This window comes from Pseudopodoces humilis, chromosome 5, assembly GCF_049639895.1.
Source record: "Pseudopodoces humilis isolate 2021_Gansu_Grassland_sample_001 chromosome 5, ASM4963989v1, whole genome shotgun sequence".
Classification (NCBI taxonomy): Eukaryota; Metazoa; Chordata; class Aves; order Passeriformes; family Paridae; genus Pseudopodoces; species Pseudopodoces humilis.
In genome coordinates this window covers 18,376,814-18,404,070 of record NC_142204.1, presented here as the reverse complement: position 1 = coordinate 18,404,070, position 27,257 = coordinate 18,376,814, and the positions used below count along the sequence as shown (strand labels likewise).

The following is a 27,257-nucleotide window of genomic DNA, read 5'->3' as shown; positions in this document are numbered from 1 at the left end:
CTTCTTTTATTTATTACAAGGCTAGAAATTACCATTTGACCCATAAGAAGAAATATGTTTATTTTATTTATTCCTCAGTGAAGAGAGATTGGTTGTGAGAAGTGTTAGATCCTTTGATGATGTAGGAGTTTGTCTCAGTTTAAGAAGTAACAGCAATGTTGTTAAAATACGATACTGCCAGTGAGGTAAAGGAGCCCTAGAGCTTGGGTTTACTTGGACAGAAAAGCCTTTCTGTAATACCAGACCAGCAGAGAGAGCTTTTCTCATACAGAATGCACATTTTTTATTGGTGAAAGAAAAATCTGAAAAATTGTGATGTGGGTAAGATTTTCCTTTTCCTACCGAAGGGTAGGAAGTGTTACGTATTTATGAAATACCGTCTGATCAGAAAGGCAGGGCAGCACATTGCTCGTTTTGCATTGTTGGTGAGTGTAGCTTGGTGTAATCTGTATAAAATCAATAGTCATCTGAAAATGCTGGGCTCCTGTTGGATAGAGGTGCTGGGGAGGTGGTGTGAGATGAGCTCTGGAGGACCTGCTTGGTGGAGCCTTGTCAAAGGGGGCCATCTACTGGGCCCCAGCCCCGTGCCTAAGGCACAGTCACCAAGGAGAAACTTCAGCTACAGTTGAGCAGGGCTCATCCTCAGAGAGATGGCCAGAGATTTTCAGGGGGTAAATTCCTGATTAGAAAAGTCAGTTTGTCAAAAACAAGGCATTTCTGCTGGCTACATTGAATTTTTTCTAGTAATACCCTCAACACAGTGAAATCTGGAAGAGCGTCAAAACTGCAAAACGCTTTGACCTTCGTTTAAGGGAAGAAAGTGCCAGGGAATTAACTAATTAAATAGAAGACTTCTGATTTCTGGTTTAATGAAGGGTTTTGTTACTTCAAAATGTAAGAAAATAATAGGAAAATTAATTTGAAATGGTCAAAATAAAAAGGGAACATTTTTACCAAATGGAACTGTTTTCACCTGGTTTCTGCTGCTGACAAAGTTTTGCATGTGATATTTTGTCCTATAGAACAGCAGGGGAAAAATGGCTTATAAAGAGCATTTTAAGAACAGGAAACAGTTTTGTCACTGTTTGTTTAATGAGCTTGTGCACTCTCAGCTCAGAATACTTTACAGAGAGATTTCATCGGGCAAAGAGACTTTTAGTGCTGTGTTGTAAGATAATAACTCCAAATGTTATTTATTCTGAATGGAAGATATTAGGTCTAACCATTACTTGTAAAGCACTGTGAAGAGACAGAGATAGAAAGTGGATTGATACTTACTTTTAAAAATTGACTCCTTTTTAGTTTCTCTATTTGCTCTTGCAAGAAAGTCTAGTGGACAGAGCAGCTGACTGATAGTGCAAGTGCAGTCGCAGTGGTTGGAGCACACACTCAGTGAGTAGCACATAGTAGGGGTTAACTACTCCCCAGCATGCAGCTTCACCTGCTGCACTGGTTTAAATGTAAATCCTCCCTTGATTAAATATTTCTGAAGCTCAGAAGTAGAGAGAAAGCAAGAGCTGAGACATGGAGCGGAGAGGCACAAAGGCACCTTGAACTGTGGCAGGGAGGAAGAGCACACAAGGTCCTGGGGAGGGATGCACTGGGCTGCACTGGTGGTCCAGTGAGGGATATTGCTGCATCCATGCATTGCAGAGCATGGCAGAAGGAAGGGGTGGAAAGAAGGACGATGGATGTGGCTGTTGTGACATGCCCAGATGGCTTCCCCTCCAAGCAGTAAGTACAGCAGCCAAGGAAAACAGGACTCTACTTGAAACAATACAATGATGGTCTTCAGCTAGGTTGTTTTGGGGATGCTTCCAAAGAGACAGGAGAGCCCCTCAGCTCCCTACTGCCTGTGGTGGTGTCATAGGTAACATTCTCCAGCTTGGTTTTCCATGGGATCCTGACAGTAATTTCTGGACAAGGCAGACTGACTGCTGCTGTTTTGGCATACTGAGGAACTGCCTCATTGACCATCTTCACTGGAACAAAATCCTTGCGGAGTTGTGGGGCTTTCCCCTCTCTCTTAAGATGGGAAACTCTGTGGTGTAGTCTCTGTAACAGAGCATAAGCTGGCACAAGTTTTTATTTACCTTCTTCACATTGTAGTGCAGTGGTGATGAAGTCCACTTCAGAAGACTTACACACAGAAATTGCTGGCAGGCACAAACCAGGTGTTTATGTCAACTTGCTGATATGCATATGTGAGGGGCAAAACACCATTTGTAATTCTCTTTTGACATCTAGCCTATTGTGGCTGTGTTCTGCTGTGCATAGTAATGCACCAACTCTGCATAGCAATACATTGACTAACCACAGTCATTTGGTTAAAAGATTGCTGCCTTCCATCTCCAGAAGACACCGACATGCAGCTAATACTTAAAATTACAGAGGTAGACAGTAGCTCTGTCAGCAGACCTTCAGCAGCAGGACCTTTACAACCTGCTAAGCAATTCAGTTTATATGACTTAAATAATGACATGTGCTGTATAGCCTAATAAAATGGCCTCAGTAGTACTTGATAAATATTTCTTACCGTCACAAATTCACAAAGAAGGTGAGAGCAGATTAAAGGTCAGGATGGAGGTTGAGCTGAAGAGATGGGAGGGGGCTCATTCCCAACACTGAGCTATGCATGGCATAAGATTTCAACATGAGGAGACTGATTGCAGTTGTGGTGTGAGATTTTCTTGTCTGACTCCATGCTTTCCTAGAATAGGTGGATTATTCTGAAGCAGCAGACTAAAAGGATTCTATGTTATTAAGTTTTCAGAGACTTAGAACAGAGTTTCTGTAATGTGAGGTAAAGCTAACATGCCCTGGTGTATATGCACGCTAGTTAAAAGGTACATTCGTGCTATGGCTGCCTTCGTCCCCAAACTGAGAGGCCAAGGTGGTGACCTTGAGAGCTAAAAGACTGTTGCTACATTGTCAGCAGCACTAAAAGGTTTGTAGCTCTTGGAGTGAGCCACACACTGAAGAATTGCTCCTACTGGACACCATTTGGTTTTCCTGTGATTCTGCTGTAACTCAGGGTATTCAGGGAAAAAAAAGATCCTGTTCCTGTAATGCTGCCACATACCAAGCTTTTAGGCTGGGCCTTCAGCAAGTAAAAATCATCTCAAGTTGCATTGTCACAGGAGTTGTTGTCCCTGTCCTTGTCTTTGGCTATTGAGGTGGATTCAGCATTGTTTTAACACCTAGTTCAGGATCTTCCTTTCTTAAATTTCCACTCACTTTTTGTTCTCTGCATCTGTCTTTAGCACCTTTCCATTAGCAGGATCTCAGATGACCACCTTAGTTTCTTGCAGGGTGCCTGTGCACAGACTGTCTTCCTTCCCTTTCCTCTATGAGACGTCTTGCTGGAGGGAATAGGGACCCACATCCATCTCTGCTGGGCACTCATGAGGGTGGTATATGTTAGAGAGCCATCTCCAAGACCTGCTTCTACTTAAAAGGCATGGTCATGCTCTGTGTGTGCACATTGGACAGACATGAACTGTTTGGGATCAAAGTTTGAGGATAAGCTCTTTAGGACCAGGTGAGAATGAGATACTACTCACAAACTAGTAATAAATATACAAAGCAATGATTATTTTATCTGTTTTTCTGAAAGGGGGGGCACAGACCTTGGCAGTAAGGGTTAAAAAGCCTACCTGGCTCAGTGCTTTTCATTCTGTGTAGATGGATTTGCTGCCACTTCACCAGTCTTTGCCCCTCCCTCCTCTGGAGAATTAAAATACACCTCCCCACATAATGCAAGCAGGCACACAAGCTGCCCAGGAGCACAGACCAACTCCCCAAACTACTAAATCACATTTGCTGCCGCTTCTGTGCATGCAGGAGGGAAAGTAATTACCAGACTTGGAGAGAGCTTAATAAGAAGGGGGCAAGACTTTTAATAGTATTTTTCTGTGTAAGCACAAACATCCCCAAAAGCTGTGGCTGAGTTATAGGAATACAGTAAGCTTGCTGAGTAGGCAAGTGCTGTGTCAACAGGTAAAAGCTCTCAATCCTGATAGTTTGTGAGCAGGGAAAGCGATCCATCAGCCTGGGCCTCACAAAGATAACTCCTGAGTTACTGCAAGGTGGGAAGAGCAGCTGAGAGGGAGCTGGAAGGAGGAAAGCTGCTGGCTACCAAGAAGACTTTGAGTAAGGGGAATGCTAGCTGCTGGGGTGAATTTTCAAAAGCCTCCATTTTGGATTAAAGTGTATCTTCAAGCCTGTTGCTGCCTTTCACCCAACCTGGAACTGCAACATTTTAGTAATGAGGTAATATAAAAGATGATTTTTATTTGAAGGCCTTTAGGAGCAGTTATGGAAAGCTGTCCACAAAAGCCCACTCCCCCCCAGGGGTGAGTACACATTTATAGGTTTTAGGAAATTAGTATAAATGATAAAAAGCCCCAATTAGGAGGACAAGTGGTGGTGCAATTCCCCCCCAGGTCAAGCCCCTTCTCAGGAGCCCCCTCTTCAGCACCAGTTGTGCCTTGTCCATGAAAATGTATCTCAAAGAGCTGTTCTCAGCCTTGGTTCCCAGGAACAACCAAGATAGCACTGGGCCTTGTACATCCTGGGGCTTGGAGCTCTGGAATTTGTTTTGTCTTTCTGCTTAGGGAAAGACCATGGAAAAGTACTGGGAGAACTAGCCACTAATACAGTGGGTGACAGAGTTACAAATATATGTGTGAAAAATACAGAGAGCATAGAAAAAAAGGCAAAACCCAAATGGCATCACCGTGAATCACCTGATTTTCAGCATGAGTTGGGCCTTTGATGTTTTTGAATTCCCACCCTTAATCTCTGGGCAGGCTCTGGTACAGCAGGTGCTGAGCTCTGGGCATGTGCGATTAGTCCAGACTGACTTGTCTGCCTGCAGTAACATTAACCACAGTTGTTACCTTTCCTAGAGACAGAAATCCAGCTGCTCTCAGTGTGACTCCTCGTGTGCTTGAAATGATGCAGCCTGCTGAATCGAGAAGCTGATCACTTGGGCCCTAATCCTGCAAATATTTACCCATGGGCTTTAGCTCTGTTACTGGAATAGTCCAGTTGACTTTGGGAGATGACACATATTAGCAGTGCTGAGCACTTGCGTAAGGCTTGGCAGGACCATAGCTCTGGTCATTTTCAGATTCCCATCCATGAAATGAGTTAATACCCTGATAGGGTCCCTTTCTCTGGAAAGGTTTGGGTTTGGGGTCACTTACTTATTTAATCAAACAGTAATACTTGAATTTTTTATTGTAACCAAGGAGCTTTAACACTTTGAAGGAGAAAACTTCCCATGGTCCCTGCTTTGACAAGCCCTCAATCAAACTGGAGAAAAATATGCCCATACTAAAACAATAAATAGCACAGATTACACAGAAAATTACCCTTCCAGTTCTACAGCTCAACCTTCTCATGTCAATTGTCAGCTGAGAGCAAGTATTTCCAGTTCAGCAGCTCAGCCACTTAGATCAGGAAGGGACTGTAAAAGAACAGTTAGACCTTATCAGTTGTCAGAAAACTCTTTAGTGACTTGATTTTTCTTTATAAAATGTAATAACTGTCAGAGATAAAGAATATATCTCTCTTCCCAACTGGCAGCCAAGGGTAGCTGCAAAGGGCAAGCAGCACGGATACTCATAAATGTGTGATTACAGGCCTTTCTACTGATGGAGAGGGAAATATTGATGCAATATTAGTCATTTTTATTGGCTTAATATTCTTCTTTCATAGCAGCATATCCAAACTGCTACATCTTTCTTCACACACAGTCATTGTCCATCTAAGATGCACTGCTGCTCTTTCCATTTCTAACCCGGCACTCTCCAGCTCCTTGCAAAAGGCCAGAACATGAGGGTTTGCTGTCGTACATTTTCCTTGTCGATCCATCCCTGCCCCTGGGAGGATTGCTTTCCAACTGCTATGCAATAGCTCCCTCTCCTTCTCTATCATCTGCCCTGTTTCAAGTGACAGTCTTTCAGGATGGCAGGGGCCTCTTGAGACGTGTTTTTCACTGTGAGTAGAACAATGTGGTCTTCTGTCCTCCTCAGGGCATACCAGGATCTCATGATGATAGCCCAGGGAAAGTCTGTGTCATGGGAACTTGTTTGTGAATGCAGCAACCCAAGGTGTTCTTTAAAGGGAAAAGAAAAGAGATTTTCAACCCTGACTCTTGGGATACGGGTGGTGATTGCTGACAGAGAGACTTTGGGATGGGCAAGTTGAAGGGAACTCGCCGGTGCTCCTTTAGGACTGTGAAAAAAAAAATAAGGCAGACAATATCCTTGGAACAAAACTGTTTTCAGTGTCTGCTTGACCTTCTTTTGGGCAAGAAGCAATGCTGAGACCAGGGAACAAACTGAGAACATCACAGACTGAGACCAGATTAATCAGCTATTCCCTGGACTGGACTAGCCAGACTGAGAGAATGGAGAGGATGCTCCATGGGAAAGAGTTCTCTCTCTGTTTAAAGTACTCACTCATGAAGTTAAGATTCCTTTTTCTCCATGGCATTTCCGTTCCTGTTGGGGCTGTTTCCACCATTAAGCCTAATTACTTAGCTTTTTATGTGCTATCCATTTCTTTTCATCATTTTAAAAACTTCAGTTGCCATAACAACATAATGCAATCAGTGAAACATAACAGCTATTTTCTGTAGTCAAGGTCTGTGCACTGTCAAGGATGTGAGCCATTTAAGCAAATCTTCACCATCCCCCTTCCTCCCTCCTCTTTCTCACTCTCTCTTTTTCTCCCTAAACAAGCTCATAACAGGAAGAAGAAACCATGAGGAATAATTAGACACAATAGCAGAGCAAATCCCAATTGTACTCATGCAGTCTTGTCTAATGAACTTCCAGCACTAATCTTGGAAGTGTTGATGTGCCTTTTTAATCACTTTTTTGATGTCATAGATAGATTAGTTGCAGCAGGACCTTGATAATCTACACTGGAGTCAGGAGACTCAGAGCCTGTTCAATCTGAAAGGGAAGAAAATCAAAAGCATTGCATACTTTGTTAATTTCTTTCTCATTTGTTCCTCATTTTTAAATGCTTATTGAGAATATATGTCCATTGTACCATATTAGTAAATAGAATGGTGTGTGTTTTGTAGATTCATGGAATTTAAGCATGAAAAGTCATAGCATCTATTATTAAATCATTGCTGAAAGGCTGGGAGAAACTGCCACGTTTTTGTGTGGGTGGTGAGACTTGCAACAAAGCATAGTATAACTGCTGGGCTTCTACTGCACACATACATAAAAAGCAGTCTGAAAATAAATCTGGCAGTCTGGTTCAGTGCTATTCTAAGCAGTGTGAATATAAGATCTATCCACAATGTCTTACTCACTCCTTGACCTCCATGTAGGCTTTCCTGGAATAGTAACGAGGGAGTTCTGAAGCCCAGGATTTGGCTTAAGCAGCCTCTCTCCAGCAGAGGTCTGAAGGCTGTGCTGTGCCCTTACGGAGCTCGTTTGCCACGGGCAGAGCCTTCTAATGGTGTCAAGTCGATCATTGTCTGTTCACTCTTTCCACTTGTCTGTTTGTATTGCAGCACCTTGTCCAAGCAAAGGAAGAATGTCATCAGCTGTGTCACCGTGCATGACTCCCCCTACTCCGATTCCTCCAGCAACAACAGCCCTTACGCCGTGCAACATCGCACAGGGCAGAATAATGGGAACAGCTACGACACCAAAGGGGTTCCAGAGACTCACTGCAGTGGGAACCCCCGAACGATCATCGTGCCACCACTGAAAACCCAGGCCAGTGAGGTGTTGGTAGAGTGCGATAGCCTGGCACCAGGTAAATTGCACCTCTTCCGTCAAGAAAATTAGTAAGAAATAAATGATTTATCTTGGAAGAATCTCATTGTTCAGTTTCATTTTGTTTGTTTGGTTGGTTTGTTTTCCAAAGAAACTGTGCTCCTGCACTTCTCTCAAGTGACACATCTGTTCTTGGTAGCCATATCGCATTATTTATGTGCCCTGGGTCACGCAGGAGTTGTGGGGCAAGTGTCGGTCCCAGTTAGTTCTGTACAAACCCAAGAACAGGATGCAGCCTTTAGCTCAACATTTGACATGAAAGGCACCCAAATGCAAGTGTGAACCTTTGCTGCCTTGCCTTTCCATAGGCTTTCTTTAAAATGGGTAAGCGATTGAAAACACGTGCGAGTTTTCATCCAAACTTGTTGACGTTTCTGGGAGGAACATTTCCCCAGGATCTTCATTGTGGACTGCTGAGGTTTGCTCATCCAGAACCTCTGCAATGTTAGATAGTGTGATGTGTTGTAAAGGGTTTTATGGTGGAAGTCTGGCCCAAAGCAGTTGCCTTTGAGCTACTTGGCAGTCCTTGCTTTGGATGCACTGCTGGTGAACACAAAGGCTCGAAGGGTGAGCTCCCCATCAGCTCCTTCTCCCTCCCTTCCCACTCACCTGACATTAGGCAAGCCAGGGCTTTTTTAGGCTGTGCACACCGTACTTTCCTTCCTCTCCTTGGGATTTGTACCTGCGTTGTACAGTTCTGCGGGCAGAGCATTGTCTCATGGTTCTGAAGGATCTATAAAGCCCACTCCAGACCTGCTTTGGGTCAAGTTAATCAGGTCTACTGGTCTGCCTTTAGGATAACAGGCTGGTCATGTATATCAAGCCCTGCTGAGGTATTCTGTTAATTGAGAGAAACAGTTTTCTTAACCTGCTTCTGTTGTATGTCTCCTCCCAAAAGCCACTCTGGAGGAGACTCGGTGAGGAAAAGGTAGGGTGAGCAATTAAACAATGTCATGTAAGCTACAAATGTGTTTCCTTTCCTGGCACAGTCACCACCAGTCACCACTCATCCTCCTACAAGTCCAAGTCCTCCAGCACCGTGACCTCCACCAGCGGTCACTCTTCAGGGAGCTCGTCTGGAGCCGTTGCCTATAGGCAGCAGCGACCAGGAGCACATTTCCAGCAGCAGCAGCCTCTTAATCTAAGTCAGGTAAGTCAACCAAGTCTGGTTTTGGTGGTGCATCATCCAGCTGTTACCTACCACTCCTCCACAATGGGCTGTCCTGTTCCAGTCTAGGGATAGTCGGATCCTGTGTTGTGTTTGATCAACTTGTTTCTACTTGACTGCAGACCTTGATCTTCCAGCTCAGGCAGCAGGGGATAGTGCAGATCACACCCCTGAGTGTGCTAGGGGTACTCTTCCTGTGTGTTCTGAAGTCTGATGGTCTAGTAGTGTGAGTGGGAATAACGTGAGAAGGGAAATGCAGTGGCTCAGCCACAACAGTGGAGCAGGAGCATGTAGGAAGGACTGAATTCTCCTTAGCTGTAAGCAACCATGGGAAGAATGTCTTCCAAGTGAAGAGAGTGCATGAGCCTGGCTGTGAGACTAGGAGAGAAGTCTCCATCAGGTGGGACAAGGCAGAGCAGAACCTCTATGTAAATAGAGCTCATGTAATGAGCTTGATTCACCGTGTGATAAAACTGGGCTGAGATCTGGACAAATCCCATTTCTTGGCAGCATGAAGGTCTTGAGACGTTTCCCAATCTGTGATCAGAACTCACAGGGAGCTCCCCCAGAGCTGCAGGAAATAATGCCCTTTTCACATCCTGCACCTGGGGCCTCTGTCTTCCCTGAGTTGAGAAAAGTAGGGAAGTTACAGCTCAGTTACCAGTGTTTCAAGAGGAGAAAGTCTGGAGAGCTCAGAGGACAGTGCTGGTATGCACCCAGAGCTGAATGTAAGCAGAACTGTTTTTTAAAAGGAAAAACAGCCTGGTGGAGACGAATGTCTGTTCTCCTTTAATATGCAGAGGAGATTTTAAAATGTGAACAAATTTGAAATAAAAGTGTGTGAAAATGGAGGAAGTGGGCAAGATGCTCTTTGGAAGAGTTTCGGGGGAGCGTGGCTACCTTATTTCCACAATAACAGAGAATTAGACACAGAGAGTGCTTACAAAAAGGATGAAAATGTTTGGAAGAATAGAAGGAAATAGCATGGAGCATTTTCCTTCTTGTCTTCTAATTCCTGCTTTATAAGTAATATAATACTATGACTACAAATGACTGGGAAAACTCCTTACATTTTTATGCAGTGCAAGAAAACAACTTAGAAAATCCCAGGGGGAAAAAAGTACATTGGTCCATCCCAGTGCTAGAAGTTTCCTGTGCTCAAGTAATTTTAGCTGATGACAATGAGGGCACCAGGCACCTGCAGGATCTAATCAAGCTGAGGATTTTCTCTTTAAAAAATAACCTGGTTATTTTTACTAACCAAGGAAATCATTAACTGCAAATACCCAAACTGAGCAAAAATAAATTGCCTGTTCCAGGCATAGTTAGGCAATTTCACTGCCCTGAGCTATCTGTGCACCACAATTTGTCATCAGAGAGTTCACTAACAGAAACCACTTATTGCCTGAGCAACTGGACTGGAGGAAGATGTTCCTGGGAGCTGGGTATCCAAGGCTGTGTCTTTCAGTAGCTGTGTCAGCAGGTTGTAGCTCAAACCTGGGGCCTTGCTGACCTTCTTGGGGTCCTTTTGGTCAATGGATGAAACAACAGGGTCTTCGTAAGCTTGTGAGGGACCCACTGCTGTCACACCTTTCCTGAGGGTGTCAGGAGGAGCTCAGGAGACTTTTCTGAGGTTGTCCTGGTATTGTAGGGAGGCTCCGAGACACTACTGAGGAGATAAAGAGCCATCTCTTGTCTTGTAACTGCCTATCACTGTTGCTGTCTTTATCCAGGGCCAGCAGCACATCTCGACCGACCGCACAGGGAGTCACCGGAGACAGCAAGCCTACATCACTCCAACGATAGCTCAGGCCCCGTACTCTTTCCCGCACAATAGCCCCAGCCACGGTACAGTTCATCCCCACCTGGCCGCGGCTGCCGCTGCTCACCTGCCCACCCAGCCCCACCTGTACACATACACCGCCCCCGCCGCCCTGGGCTCCACGGGCACCGTCGCGCACCTGGTGGCCTCGCAAGGCTCCGCCCGGCACGCGGTGCAGCACACCACCTACCCCGCCAGCATCGTCCACCAGGTCCCCGTCAGCATGGGCCCGCGCGTCCTGCCCTCTCCCACCATCCACCCGAGTCAGTACCAGGCTCAGTTTGCCCATCAGACCTATATCAGTGCTTCTCCAGCCTCCACAGTCTACACTGGATACCCACTGAGCCCCACCAAGGTCAACCAGTACCCTTACATCTAAACACTGGAATAAAGAGCGAGAGACGCACCCATCCTGGGGGGAGTGAGGCAGCCGCTTTTGTATTGAAGAACATGACAAACTAACAATGCAATGGGAGGCTCGTGTGAAACTTGAACAAAGGAGACTTTAGGAAGAAAAGAAAAAGAGGAAAGAAGGGGGAAAACCAATTCTACAATTTTTATTTAAAAAAAAAAAGAAAATGGAAAAAAGAACAGAAAAAAAATAAACCACAAAAAAAACCAACCATTCTGCACCAAACTAGAGAGAAAGAGAGAAGGAGAAGGACCCTCCAGCGGGTCCTGTCTTTTGAAGAACTTCACCAACAGACTTTTAAAGGTTATTTTCATCCAATAGTGAGCTACATTTAGAAATTCGTTGTCCAGAACACCTAAAATTAAATCCGTTAGGTTTTTAATCCTGTAGGTATATGGATTAGGGATTTATCCAGCATTTCAAAGGGTTTAAACAGCAGTTTTTGTATCCCAAAGTATATATAGATTCGGAGGGATTTGTAATGGAAAAAGAAAATGGGTAAGGGAGGCTGAGGGTGGAGGACAAAACATTGTCCCAGTGCTCTAAATTTGGATGTAACATTGCTACACTTAAACACACCTGGGCAAAACAGGCCATGCAGCACTGGTTGAGAATGGAAGCAATGGGAGTGTTTCTCCCTCTACTTGAACACACTGGATAAATCCCTGAGAAATGCTATTCCTAAGCAAGATCTCTAATAATGTATGTTGGATTTCAGTTGCTTTTTTTTTTTTTTTTAGGGTTTTTTGGTTTGGTTTGGTTTGGGTTTTTTTTGGAAGTGTTCCTTTTCAATCCCTAGCCATTTTAGTATAGGAGGAGACATTTTAGCTGCCCCCAATCCCCTGCCCCCAGCCCCGGTAGAATGTAGCACTATACAGGTCATACCCCTTTTTACTCTTTTATGTTGGACTTCAACGATACCAATAGACTATTCCTCAATGTGATTGCACAAAGAAAAGTGATATAACATAGGCATGTAACAATGTGATTGTCCAGGTATGTGTGTGTGTGTGTGAGTGCAGATGCTGCCTTCTCTCTGTGGTGTGTTCCTCGGCACAGCCATTACAACTGTCACAGTCTTAGTTTTACATCATTCCCTCGTAGTGCCTTACCAAACTACAGACGCGGTTTAAGGGTTTACTTCCACTGGTACTCCTAGAAACTGACTGAGGCTAGTCGGAATTTACTCTCAGCTCTTTTTCTTTCTTTTTCTTCTTTTTTTTTTTTTTTTTTTTTGGTGTTTTGGGTTTTTTTTGGTTGTTACTGCCGATTTTCTCCTGCTGGTGGTGTTGGGTTTTTTTCCCACGTCGTCAATCGTAGCTCACTTGGCGAGGTGTTGGGGAGGCTCATTGGGGTCAGAAGTGCGTATAACTGGGTGTTTTGTCAAGCACTGGATGGGCTGGAAGCAACCAGGTCAGCTGTGAGGACCCAGAGGGTCTGGGGACTCATCTGTGGACTGGTCTGTTTTTGTCCTGTTGAAATAGCAGGTTTCCTCCCTGGAAACTTAATTCTCATTCTGCTGTTTGCCGATGTTCTTGATGGAGTGGGAGTGGAGTGTCCACCCTCATCATCAGGTTGTCCTGGTCATGTGTTTGAAATGGGAACAAAAATTTAGTCCTTGATAGGGAGAAACACTAGTTTTTGCCAACATCTCTCACTGTATCTGTTGATGAGAAAGGGTCATGAAAGGACTGGAGTCCCAAAGCAAACATGAAAAAATCCAGTTGAGAGAGTCAATCTCAGGTTTCTTAAGTGAAAAGAGTATTGTAATACATAGAGCCTTACCCACTCTAACATAGCTGTGACACTGTGTGCCTCCCCTGCTCTCTTTTCACCTACACCCTGAAAAACTGCCTGCAGTGGCAGAGTGACCCTGGAACTGGAGAGCAGGTTGGTCCTCCACACCAAGGAATGCTACATGGTCATTTTGTTTTCCAACAGTTTCTACAGAGAGCCTTTCCTGTCACTGGTTTTGTTCAGCGGGGAGTTTCCCTGGTAATTGCACTTGCACTGGTGCATCAGTACCATCATGCCTGTGGATGTCCTGAGGAGGAAGGAGAGAAAGGAATTTGACAGAACGTTTCCATGAAAGCTGAAGTCTATGGGACTGCTCAGTTCCACTCTACATTTCCTTGTAACTAGAGCATGAAGTAATCAGGTGTTTTGCAAGATGCTGGAAAATAGCAGGTTTGTTGGCAGGGTGGTGAGGGATGGGTTCCCTGAGTGGCAGTGAGGAAGAAGGCTCTCTCAGGTTGGAAAAGCTGGTAGGAAGACAAGCACAAATACATTGTTTTGTGGTAAGTGCTTGGCTCGCCTGGAAGATGAAGATCCTGCTTTGCATAGGCTGTTCAGCAAGGCTCTTGTCTTCTGGCAAACCACCAAATAACGTTCCTGGTTGCCAGCTCTGGTTCCTGGGCTACTCTTGCACAGTTTTCTTCTCCTGCCTGTCCTTCATTCCAGCTCAGTATACTGTAGATGAGGATGCAATCTCCCAGCAGCCTATGCACCTTACCCCCACTCTTTCGGGAAGACAAGTCCCCTTTCGTCTGAGGCAGGAAAAGAAAGCCCTGCTATCTCTTGCATTCCTCTCCTCTCTCACCAGTTTGGGAGCGAGAGCGCCATGCTGCTTTTGTCATGAAAAGGAAAGATAATGTTATTTTATTGTATGGTTGTTATGATTATGATTATTATTTTATTATTATTATATTTTACTCTGGGTTTTAATTGCACACGCATTCCTTAAACTTTGTGGTTTTTTTTTCTCTTATTGTTGTTATTGTTGTTAATTTTATTTCTCTTCATCAGTGGCATTGGAAGGGTTACTGTGATTGTGAGAACTGCAGGAGGAAAGAGACATGAGATTATTCTGATGATGAAAACTCTGCCACTAATCTGGGGGAGTGGAACCGCTCAGTGAGAGTGGTTACAGCCTTGAGGAACAGGAGTTATCCTCTGGGTCACATCTGCATTTCAGAATAAGTCCAGAAACATTCATTCAGAGGCCAACACCTGACAGCAGCTAACATAACTATCTGTCAGGAGAGCTGGATCAAAGATAGGTAAGGACCTTAGTGCCCCGGGGTCCAGCTCAACATCCCTTAGTTTGAAAGGATGTTTAGATAAGATTAAGACTTATTCATGCTCCAAGCCATGATCATTGCGCCCTTGCAAAAAACATAAGGCCACACTACATATTAAGGGTTTGGTTTTCCTAAAGGAGGACACAGAGGGATGGCACTCCAGAAACTGGGCTATCGAGGGAGCAGCAGCAGAGCCGCAAGGGTGGCTCTCAGTCCCATCACTGGATAAGGCACACTGGCACACACTGATGGCATTAGCTGGGTAAAGCATAACTGCAGACTGGGCAGTGTTCCTCATCTGCTCTTCCACTCTCACTGAAGACTAATTAGGTGTCCACAGGCCAGGATGCTTGGTTTGATTTTTTTCTTTGTTCCTGATGTAGATTTTCCCTTCTTCTACATTTATTTCTTGTGGAATTTTGTTATGCTATTCTGGTTGCTACAGTTTAGGTATTTATGGTTTGATTTGCATCCCCTGCTTTTTTAGAATAGGGGGAAGCAGTGACTGAATTTAAATTCCATCAAAAAATTATAGAGACTTCAGCAGAGACTAAAAGTTAATCATGCATTTGAGCTCTTTGCAAAAGAACTTCAAGTTAAGTATTTGTGTATGTGCTCCTCTGGCCTAAGATTAGCCAGCGTGGAAAGTTGCAATCTTAATCAAAGTAATGTTTTACTTGTATTAATTGCATTTTCCCTGTGTATCCATCTGGCCTGCTCTCCCACATGGGATAAGATCTGATTCTGGAAGGTATTTGGCAGTGGAACTGTTACAACAACACAGGCTGGCAGAGAGAAGGGTTACGCTGCATGACAGAGGAGCCAGCTTTCAGATTGTCCATCCTGGAGTTGCTGGTCTGCCAGACAGTCATGGTGATGGGATGCTGATTACAAGAGATGCACAGCACAGCCATCGGATTGCTTTGGTGGTGCAACACTGTGTGAGAGCTGTGTTTTCTGGTGGATATAAGGGAGCTGAGCAACACCTTTTCCCTCACACCTGTATAAGGGAATTGTATGGATGAAGGTGTCGTTGGTCATAGGGGAAACACAGTCATTTCAGCAGAGGAAGTAAAAGCTTTGTATGCTGTCAGTACCACACATAATAATAGCCAGCTGGTTTTGCTTGCAGAGTCCTTTGGAGAGGAAATGGGATTGGCATGGTTTGGTTCAGTTGGTGTTCCTTGTGTGCATGGAGTAAATGGTGTGGAAACTTGAGGGGGTAGGAGAATGTTTAGATACTGGAAGTTTTATGAGTGGCTTATGGCTGGCAGAGTGAAAAACTAGTTCTTTTCCCCGTCATGTGCTCTTGCATTCTGCTTGTGCAGGAAGTAGAAGGGAGCACAGACATTGTCTCTCCTCAGGAGGATGTTCTGTTGCCCCCTATGAGGTCAGAATGCAGTGAGGAGGGTAGAGAACCACTAACCAGGAGCAGACTGGAAAACCCAAATGGAAGTGCATCTCACTGTAGAGTGGTCAAATCCAGTCATTTGAGAGTGCAAATTCAGTTGCATCTTCCCTGGCAGGTTTTATCTGCTCGTACCCAACAAACTGGGCTTTGGCAGGTCTCTAAATCTCTCTCTCTAGTAGTTTTGGTGTAATATGTAAAACATTCCAAGAAAGGGACTCTTTTGACTGTGACATTTTTCCTTTTTTTTTTATACATTCAAGAGATTGTGTATTGTAATTTGGTTTGAAAGCAATTCCATTAGCAAATTTGAAGGGCAATAAACCTGTTTTTTTCTTTAACCAAAGATACTTTTTTTTTTTTTTTTTTAAGAGGGAAAAAGACTCCCATCTACTCCAAAAATTAAATGAAGCCACGAGTTACGAGCACCAGGCAGTGAGGATACACCATGGAACTCAATCTTTCCATTCACTTATTTTTTTATTTTTTTTCTCTCTCTCTGAGTTTCTGACATCTTTTCAAGTAGCTAGCTTGATGAGCAGAGAAATTCACACTAAATATTGCTGCTATCCTAAACTGTAGGGGATGTCAAAAATGTTTTTCTTCTCTTGTTATTGTTCATATTGATTTAACTGTTTTAGTGGTGACATTGCAGTGTGCAAATGGTGAGCTGTGTAGTGGGGATAAGCTTCTGGATGCTCTGCATGCTTCTTTAGTGTCTCCTCTGGATTTAGGACACTGGTTTTGTTCTGTGGGTTCATAAAATCATAGAATATGCTGAGTTAGAAGGGACCTATCAAGATCAAGTCCAACTCCTGGCCCTGCACAGGACACCCCAAGAATGACACCATGTGCCTGAGAGCATTGTCTGAATGCTTCTTGAACTCTGTCAGGCTTGGTGTTGTGACAACCTCCCTGGGAAGCCTGTTCCAGTGCCCAACCACGCTCGGGGAAAAACCTTTTCCTGATACCCCAAACAGTGATTCCGTGGTCAGGCCAGACACAGCTGGGCAAGGGTGTTGGACTTAGACTTGTGTTCTTCCATGGCTTTGTAATCATTAGAGATCTTCAGTGCTACTTGTGGGCCAAATCCTGGATACCTGTATGCAAGGTCTGCCGTGGGTAGGCAATACAGACAGGAAAAGTGTGGGAAGGGAATGTGTTCCCTCTTCCTGTTAACATAGCAATGTCCCTGACATTGGTCCCATTTGATGTGTGAGCTTCAAAGCAGTTGATCTGAGGTCCTGGGCACTTATCTATTTCACCCTCCTGGTGCTCCTATGAGAAGGACTTGTGTCCAAGGTACCTGGAATCCCCAGCTTACTTCCCAAGGCCCACTTCTGTGCCTACAAATCATTTTTCTCCCTCCAGACATAGGGAGGAGATGGTTCTCTGCTGCTGAGGTTCCTCCACTGCCGTACTCCAATAAAGCTGCCTCTGATGACGGTGACAATTTCACCCTGGGTTGAAGATGCTAAGTGAGGTGCTCAAGGAGATGGTGCCAGTCCTGTTGTTAGTGGCTGTGCATAGACTCCTTGCACGAGTACTGCACTGGATAAGAGGAGCTGGGCTTTCCAGGCTGGTCTCCATCCCTCTTCCATCCTCACCACTAGCTGTGTGCATATTGCTGTGATGCCACCAGGCATCCCAGGCACACAGCAAGACCCACAGCAGGGGTGGCCCCTGGAAGGAAGGCCTGGCAGTGTGCAGAGGAGCTCTGCTCACAAAGACTCTGCGCTCAAGGGCTCCTTGTCCCCTGTGACAAATGTGATCGCTGTGAGGGACCCCAGAGGCAGTGCTTACCTGTGAGGAGCTGCTAATGCAGGTGGAGGTGTGAGAACCGGTCTGGAGGCAAACTGAGCTGAGTTCTGCACGTGTCAAATGCTTTCAGTGGGAAGACGTGGTTTTAGAGCATTTGTGTGTGTTGAGAGTGAAATTTGAATGATAGATTGGCTTGGTTCTTCAGAAGTCTTAGGAAGCATACTAGGAGGTTTTGCATTTGGCATTTGTGGTTTGAAACTCCTGTTTCTCATTTACGGGTTAGCTTTGTCCTTCCGGTTTTAGCAGTGCTGCTATAACAGACTATTCATGTGTGTTTGAAGATAAAGTTTTTGTTTTTAATCTTTTGCTTATCATAGTTAATCTAAGAAAGGCAATACTAAAGGTATATTTTTTTCCAAAAATGATATTTTTTACTGCACTGATAAATATTGTGACATCTCTGTTCTTAACTCTTTCGCTGTGAGGGGAACTGTGTGCAGATTCACACATACCTTGTAAATATTTGTGTGTACTTCTGACAGCCAGGGATCTATCTTCCTTCCTTCCTTCCTTCCTTCCTTCCTTCCTTCCTTCCTTCCTTCCTTCCTTCCTTCCTTCCTTCCTTCCTTCCTTCCTTCCTTCCTTCCTTCCTTCCTTCCTTCCTTCCTTCCTTCCTTCCTTCCTTCCTTCCTTCCTTCCTTCCTTCCTTCCTTCCCTCCTTCCCTCCTTCCCTCCTTCCCTCCTTCCCTCCTTCCCTCCTTCCCTCCTTCCCTCCCTCCTTCCTTCCCTCCTTCCTTCCTTCTCTCCTTCCTTCCTTCCCTCCTTCCCTCCTTCCCTCCCTCCCTTATTTCCTTCCTCATTTCCTTCTTCCTCTTCTTTCTTTCTTTCAAACAAGGTTTCCTCTTTCAAACAGAAAGCAATGGGGCAACAATGCTCAGCAAAAGCAAAGCTTATCCCACTTTCAGACCATAGCCAAGGAGTTTTTGCAGTGCTGGCATAGAGTTAAGTACTTAAGCCAATGTCTTGATTTTTCAGCAAACTGTTTGGAAAGGAATAAGATGGATAGAAAAGCTTTAGTCTGGAATTCTGATCAGAAAAGTTACCCGTCTATTTTATGGCATTTTTTCTTATGTTTTCCTTTTCTTTAAAAAAAAAATTGTATTAAAAATTTAAAAAGGCTTGTTGCAGGCTTGCTTGCCTGAGCTCTAGGCTGGTTGGCGGCTGTTCTGGGAGTGCCTTGTGCTCTGGGACCGCTGGCTCCTTTGGAAGCAAACCCACTGATCAGGATTCTGGATTCTGATTGCTCCAATGGGTATCCCCTGGTACTGTGGGATACTTTTGCTTTTTTAAAAGAAGGATTTAAATACACTTACATTACGCAAACTGTGACCTAATGGCAATAATTACCTCAAATGTGGGCATTCATCCTGGTTTTAGCCTTTCTGAAATCATGTAGCCAGCTTGAACTTTGATTCAAAGACTCTGAACTCCATAGGGGCGGAATAGCGATAAATGCCCACCCTGGTCATTGTTGCTTGAGTGAATTCTGAAGACAGTGAATCTTTAAAAAGAAAAAAAATTAAACCAAGGAATAGATTACTCTTTTATGTATTTTAATCAATTGTGATGTTAAAATGCACATGTAAGTATATATGTTTATAGCTACTGTAAAATGCTTTGGCCTTCTAGAAGATATTTAATGAGTCACATTTTAAACCAATATGAACTGAATAATAGACTGTGGCTACTTAAACAGTTTTCTGGCTACATTTTATAGTTATTACAGTGTTTTATAGTTTACATTTAAACTGGTACTTTTTAAGGGAAATCTTGCGTTTTTAAGTGACACCTTCAAAAACTCAGTACAGCTGCCTCTTTTTTAATTTTGCCCGTTAAAAATGGAAAAGTACAAGTGTGTTTTTAATATGTATATTCTGTTTTGAGATATAACATAGTGTTGGAAAGTCAGTCCAGAGATGAAGTAATCCAATGTATTCCAAAATCTGATTGAAAAAAACACTCCACCCGCTTTGAAGATTTAGTTCAACAGATAAGCTGTTTGTTTGCTTGTTTGAATGACATGCTTTATCGGGCCTCCCTGGGTTGGAGCAGGGAGCACTGTACAAAATTCACTGTTCTGTGTTAAGATCCTCATCTGGATGAAGATACCCACATCAGGAGAATGAAGGATATTCGTAAGAAGGATTGTATTGTACTGTTGATAAATCATTAGCCAAACAAATAATTCCTGAGTTAGTGAATGCCTGATTTCTTTGGGGGATGGGGGGCAGGGGTTGTTTCTAAGTGTGTGTGTGTGTGTGTGTGTGTGTGTGTGTGTGTTTGTGTGAGCCACTCAGAGGCAACGCTGTAATTTGGCTTTCATCTGTTGACCCCTTTCTTACAAATGATGCTCACCACCACAGAAATGTGTTAAACCAGTAAACAAAATACAAAGTTCACTGACCATCTCCTTGTCAACTCTGTTTTCTCAGCACATGCCAGTCCCCATTAATGCTGTTCCCCACTGCTGCTACCCTGTACTTTGCATTTTGATATATCATATTCCCCACTCCCCGGTCTCACTTAGCTGTCAAGTTTCTTCTGTTGTATTCTCTCATTTGGGTAATCAATGAACATGGTATAAATGTCTGCTGGGCAAAATGGTACTTCGAGGTCCCAAAAGTACAGGAATTGGCATGTAAAAATATGTATATGTACATCTGGGCTTCGGCTGTGGAGCTGGGGTGCTCACGGGAGGACTCCTTTCGCGTTTCCACTCTGCCTGAGGGGGTCGTATTTGTCCTCTCTGCAGAGGTGGTGGAAAGGAGCAATGGGCGATGCTTTGCAGCTGGGCACTGGTGCTGCTCCCAGTACAATCAGAGCCGTGGGGCCGGGGAGTGCAGCCCGCCTCCTCCTCCTCGCTCGGCACCATTCCGGTGTTTGCCGTTCCTGCCTCGCCGGCCGCATTGGCAAAGCCATCAGGTGTCATACGGCAAGCCAGGAGTGCCAGCAGCACTGGGGCCAGCTGGAAAACATCCACCGGCCCTCACTGTGCACCACCACTCAGTCAACAGGCTTCACTGCCGCCGGCTTCTGCCGGCTCCCCTGTTCTCCTGGGCAGAGTCACACTCACCAATACCAGCACACTCAAGGAGCCACAGAGTCTTGTTGAATACCTTGGCTTACAGCTTGTTAGACAAGAAGGGGTTTCCAACACTGGCAACACACATCCCATAAGATCTGTATGGTTACATACAACACCTCTGCCCTCAGCAAGGAAAGAAAGCGCTTCTGCAATGCTTCCACCTCACATGGTTACATACAACACTTCTGGCTTTTCTTTTCCCCTGTTATCCCTTATGTGTTTGATTTTTTAATTTTCTCTATATATTTTTTACTCTATATTCTTGAAACAAAACTTCCACATATATTCCAGGGCACAACCATTTCAGGTGTAAAAAAGGATCTCCACATCCCATGTTTCACCAACAAAGCAATCAAAGCGTTTTGGGTACCAGATTCTACTTGGGCAGAACTAGAATGTAGCCTGTATATTTCATACCAAATCCAATTTATGAAAGGAGAGGAAGTGTCATTAATAGCTTTAATAAAGGAGTGTGTGTGAGAGAGAGGAAAAGAGAGGGAGTGAGAAAGAGAGAAGAACGAGGGGCATCTTGGAAGGTGAAAAGTCTAGTTTTCAGGTAGTTAAAAATGAACCAATGGGTGAAACATTTTTTTAAATGAGTTGTAAAATCCTTTTAAAAACAGAAGGGGTGAAATGGAGGGAACATTTTATGCCTTTCAACTGCCCACGAGCCCAGCATACTCTGGATGGAAGTGGAAGTTAATATACACTGCACCAAAATTACTAAGGGAAGGTGGGGGCAGAGCTGTGAAACACTACTGCAGTCACAAGGGAAAAGATGCCCCTGCCCCAGCTCTGGATCTCAAGCAATTCTTTCTCTACAGTATCATCTCAGCCCAGTAACCCCACGAAAGCCCTGAGCCGTTGTGTTCCTTCACTGTACGGTTTCTGTAATAAGAGTGTTAATCCATGTTAATCTTTGTGAAAATTCTTGTGTGCAACAGTATTTTATTGTGTACTGCTTTTTACCTATGTGAATTGTCCCTTTCTGTTTTCTTTTTTTTCTTTCCTTCCTCTTTTTTCTTTTTTTTTTTTCTTTTAGTAATATGTCTTTCTTCTTTTAAAAGAAAAAACAAAAACAAACTGATGTGTTGTAGACCTATATGTAACCTATTCCTTAGTCTCATATTATAGGTATGTTATAAGAATGGATATTTTACTTGGCTTTAGAATGTTTTACAAGAAAACTAATTCTTAACCAATCAAGTTCTTGCTACTAAAAAAAAAAAATGCTTGTGTTTTTCATCATGACGTTGTGTGCTTCTAATTAATAATCATTTTCGTTGTAGAAAAATGGAGTGAATTTATATTAGTCTTGGAAACTAATAATAGCATTGTAAATTTATGAGATGATTTTAACAGAAAATACATTATAGAAGAATATAGTTATTTTAATTGTAATATTACTAACTGTAGGGTGAGAAAGGAGGTCCCGTTGTGGTGAACTATGTTATAGCTTGTTATTCACGGTTTCTTTTTGATCATTTTTTCGGTCTCTGAGGTGAAACGAGTTATTAATCAGAATTTGTCAACTCACATATGCATATTGTATATGTGTAGAAATGTAATCACACTTTGTCTTGGAATTACATTAAACTGTTTTAAGTCACTGCAAAGTTTGTGTGTCTCTGTCTTCTTGCTAGCTAAAGTTTGGTCTGAACATTTGGTTAGTTTTCAGATACTACTATTTATTCTTCTCAGTCTGTTGAAAAAAAAGAGCACTAATAGTGTCATTAATAATAAATAGTCTTCTTTTTGAGGTAACATGTTTAGATTTGTGAGATGTATTTTTTTCTCCCAGGGCAGAAGAGCATCTGCATTCAGATGCTTCACTGAAGCACAGGAGGCTGCTTAGAGCTGCTGTGTTCAGCTCAGTCGAGAGCTGCCTGCTATATCCCACTGTGCCAAATGGAGTGTGGTCATCAGCTGCAAGTAAAGGTCTTGATTTTCTTTTAGCCTGAGCCCTCAGTTCATTTGTTCCCTTTTCCTCTCTTTGCCAAGTCCCACCTGACCTTTGAAAGGCTCATATAGACATTAAAATGCTGAAACCACCATGTGTTGGCAATTGCCATACCTGCCTTTTTGGGCTGTGCCTGATTATTACCAAGAGGTTTGTACAAGAGCAAGCTGGAGACATCTGCAAAGGGTCTCCTATTATACCATAGTGTCACCTTGGAGGAGGCCAATGGCTCCTCAACAGCTGCTCTTAACAGAGGGAGAATAAGACCAGCTTGGGTTTGTTGCTGACCTTTCCTGATGTGGTGACTCCTACACAAGCCCACTGGGTTTCCAGCCCATGGGGTTCATCTTGTTAGGTCAGCTTCTCCCTTCTTAGGGATAGCCAGAGGGGTGCTCCAGGAGCTGCCCATGGTTCAGGGCCACACTCTGTGTTCAGTGTCTGGCAAGTGGCTTCTGCAAACATGGTAACTGCTGGATGGCCCTGCATGACACTGCCAGACAAGGGGATTGCCTCAGGACGCAAACCTGGAGTTAGCATGGGAGGCTCCTTTTACCAGTGAGTACTGGCACCTTAGTTTTACAGCCTCCTGCCTCATGTTTTCTTGAAATAAGCAGGGAGCACTGCAGAAACTGTTGCAGTGAATTTCTAGGTGGATATGAAACTTTTGGTAACAGGAGGTCATGGACCCTTTTCTCCCCACTGCCTTAAACTGGTTGAGACCCAACTGAGCAATAGCAGTTAAAGCTGTGTCTGTCCAGCAAAGCAATTAAGTCAGTGTTTAATTTAAAATCATGTGTCCTATTAAACAGCTAACAGGTAATTGCAGTGTGAAGTACTCTACGGGAAATGAGGAGTTTACTTGGTCATTGTATGAGAGACATTAGTGAATGATCTAATGTCAGCAACAGATGTAAATCCAGAAGAGATAGCTTAACTAGTGTAGTTGCTCCATGTGTGTGTTGTCTTATGGTGTCTTCTTTATTTGTTTCTTCTTTTTGTAAAACTTATCAATAAAACTGTAAAAAATTTTGTCACTCTGGTGTCCAAGACCAAAACACATTAAAAATGCATCATAGTTGGAGAATGTACTTTCTGACCCTTTTTTTAACCCAGGAGGGGAGAGCAGCAGCACTCTAAGCAGGGTTTCTCTTAACAGAGCCTGCAATGCCGTGTGAGAGGAAACAGTGAGGGGTTCAGCCACCATATAAGAGGCTGGGTAGGATCTTCTCAAACCACTGGAGCTGCAGTAAATGTCAGCACCTGGAGACCACAATTCTGAGCAGATGGTAAAAGTTACTACCAACAAACTTGAGCAAATCCAGCTCTTTCTGGGCCACAAGGAATCTCTGCTGATGCTTTCAGTGTTCACGTCAGCTTAACTGGTTTATTCTAGGTAGGTATAGCTCTTAAAATTGGGTAGGTGGGGGGGGACCTTATGGATGTGGTGTATGCACAGTGGTGCTGCTGTTCCTGGCATGTGCTGCTTGTGCTTTCTAGTGCAGTGGCTATGTTTTAATTCATTGGAATCCAAAGTTTGGCACCTAAATTAGTTTTTATACATATTAGAAGAGCTTGTCTTAGGTACAGTGCAGCTCTGCCCTCCTGGTTATCATTCATGTCAAATTAAGCTGTTAATGGGGGTCTGGGAGAAGGAGAATGATCCTGCTCTGTGAAACACAGGCTGCTGTGTTTTGGTCATCTGTGCACATGTGTTGGATCTCCACAGCAAACCCATGCTGAAGCAGTAGATCTGCAGTTTGTAAATTCCCATGTCTTCTCTTACTCTGCTGGTCAGGCCAGGCCAAACATGCCTGCATCAGCATTTCCTGCAATGCACTCTTTTCTTTATGTTTTCTCCTGCAAGGTGCAAATAATGGGCAATAAAGGCTTTTATTTAAAGGCCCCTGCACTGCACTATATATCAAAGGCTCTGCTGTTTGGGACTTTTGCTCACAAGAAGGCAGCCACAAGAGGAGCTCAATGCACAGATCCACACTTAAACCAGCAAGGCAGCAGTTTCAGAAACAGGAGCAGACTTCTCCAGGCAGCACTGCCAGCCCTGGGAGCCCAGCACGAGCAGCACTCTATTCCTATGGGGACTCGTCACCCCTGTGTTAATGGTGCAAGGAGGTCCAGTAAAAAGGCACACCAGGTAGCTTAAGTACACTTACCTCCAGTCTGCATTTGTCCACAGGCTTTTCTAGGCACATCCAGACACGTGCATATGGGGTGCAGGAGGCTGCAAGTCCAGGAGGCATCTGGGATGCTTCCCCTTTGTAGTTAGACAGCATATTGCCTCAGGTGTGTAAACTCTTTAAATACAAAGGAGTCATTTTAGTCCCCTTTCTTTTTTTCAAGCTCATAAAAAAATAAATTAGAACTTGTAGAAGCATCACAGAGGAAAAGGAGAATTACAGTTTAAAAGAAGGACTTACTGTAATTCACAGTATTACGGACTGGATCCTGCGATGAAAATTCTCATCCCCTCTTGACAGTCTGAAAAACCACAGAGAAGAATTCATGCTCCCACAAAGAGGGAAGCTGCTACTGAATTTGACTTCCAATGACCAGGGTTTGGGGCACAGCTGCTGGGCTGCTTGAGAAAAGCTTGCTTTGGCTCTCTTGAGGTTGTTTCTTCCATACCCAAATATCCTTGATCTGCCTCTCTCCTTCAGACATCAACAGGCCTCCTCGGAAGTTTACAGAACAGGAGTGACAGGAACAACAAAGGCAGGTCTGGAAGGAGACTGCAGGAGGATCGATGAAGGTTCAACCACACTTCACCTGCATATGCCAGATTATTTGTCTGTCCTGTAGCCTGTTTGTGACATGGAGATGCAGATGCCAGAGCTCTGCTCTCCTCTATTGGTCTGCTGGTCACATTTCCCTGCTTTATCCCTGCTTTCTCTGGGTTAGGAATACCCCATCCTTTTTTAATTTACACCTGTCCCGCACTGATCCCATTTCCTCACCTCTCCCCGAGCTTGCTTTCCTTTCCCTCAGTGTGGTGCTGACCCGAGGGCCACGGGGAGAAGGATGCGGCATGTGAGAGGCAGCTGTGGGTAGTGGAGGGTGACGAGAAAAGCAAACCCCATAGGGCTGGGTTAGGAGTTTGTTAAGACTTTAAAATAATATCAGGAATGACGGCGTTTGCAGGTAGGTAAGAGCGGGAGACTGCCTCCCCTGACAAGATATGTGAGGAGGTCTGGAATTACTGGGAATGATGGATAAAGGGGATAAAATGCTTTGAGAGTAGATACGAGGGGAGATAAAAGACAGCCGAGGGGGAAGCAAGCTGTAGGTTGAAGAGGAGTAGAAAATCGATGGGAAAGTGAAAATTTTTAGACGTTCCGAGTTCTCACTGCTGGGAGGGGGACTGCAGGGGAAGGTTGTATGCTCAAACCTGTGGAAAAATCTGGTCCTCTGGCCATCAGATTTTTCCATGCAGCCTATGGAGCTGCGGTCTTCAAAGTAGGTTGGGCACACAGCAGTTCATGGGAGTGCTGGAATAAAGTGTTTTTCTCCCAGCTCTTTTCAGCGGAACCTCCGGGCACGGCACCTCAGAGCAGCCGCTGGGCCCTGACGAGGCGGAGGGACCCGCCGGCCGCCAGAGGGCGCCCGCGGCTCGGCTCGGCTCGGCTCGGCTCGGCTCGGCTCGGCTCGGCTCGGCTCGGCTCGGCTCGGCTCGGCCCGGCCCGGCTCAGCTCGGCTCGGCACGGCCCGGCCCGGCTCAGCTCGGCTCGGCTCGGCCCGGCCCGGCTCAGCTCGGCTCGGCACGGCCCGGCACGGCCCGGTCCGGCTCGGCTGAGCGAGTGCACAGCACACACCGTCAGTACCAGCAAGTGAAGGGGTTTTAAAACCCTGACTTATTCCTTAGCCGTAACTAAGGAGCACTGGAAAGTTAGTCTTGGCCAGCGTGCTGTGCTGGGTGCTGTACATCTGTATGATACAAAGTAGTTTGGTGCTGGATGACATTTTTAAGACCTGAGCATGGTGGAAGTAGTTAACAACATAGGAGTGAAAGAATTGTGACACCTTCATAAGTAAAGAAGAAAACCTGAAGTGATGGAAGGTCACTCACCACCTCCCACCAGCAAGGCGAATCTCAGCCAGTTCCTGGGCAACTACCTTGGGATCTCCCCCTTCTCCACACTTTTTATTGCTGAATGTGATGTTCTGTGGTATGGAATGTTGTTTTGGTCAGGTGGGGTCAGCTGTCCCATCCCAGCCTCTTGCCTACCCCCAGCCTTCTTGCTGAGGGTGCAGAGGGAGAAACAGGGAAGGTCTTGACCTGATGCAAGCAATGCCCAGCAACAGCCAAAACACTTCCATGTTACCACTGTTTTGGACACAGCTTCAAAACATGGGACTATATGGGCTGCTGTGAAGAAAATCAACTGCATCCCAGCCAATCCCTGTAGAGCTGGGAAACATTGTGAAAGACATTATAATCCAGGGGCCTTGAAACAGAGCTAGCAAAAGAATTCAGAGAACATACAATCACAAAAAAATGAATTCAAATATTTCAGACAAAAAATAGTTGATACTAGAGGGAAAGCAAAAATGAACAGAATATTCATTCAGCACTCAAGTAAGGATATCACTAGTGCTTTTCTCTAGAAGGAGTCAAACACATACCTTTGATCACAGGGCTTGCTTTTGATCATAGGCAACAGCTCTGTGCCTGAGC

At 44.5% G+C, this 27,257-nt stretch overlaps 1 protein-coding gene across 4 annotated transcripts in view; it reads left to right on the top strand.

Moving 5' to 3' along the window:
* HIPK2 (homeodomain interacting protein kinase 2) overlaps nucleotides 1–22,237 on the top strand; it is a 138,521-nt gene extending 116,284 nt beyond the window's left edge. For all 4 annotated transcript variants that reach the window (XM_005527894.3, XM_005527893.3, XM_014256865.2 and 1 more), the window contains exons 13-15: nucleotides 7,544–7,791; nucleotides 8,801–8,961; nucleotides 10,713–22,237. In XM_005527894.3, coding sequence (XP_005527951.2) covers nucleotides 7,544–7,791; nucleotides 8,801–8,961; nucleotides 10,713–11,180 — 877 coding nt within the window. In that variant the 3' untranslated portion in view covers nucleotides 11,181–22,237. The remainder of the gene's footprint in view (nucleotides 1–7,543; nucleotides 7,792–8,800; nucleotides 8,962–10,712) is intronic.
* The last annotated feature ends 5,020 nt before the right edge of the window (nucleotides 22,238–27,257 follow it).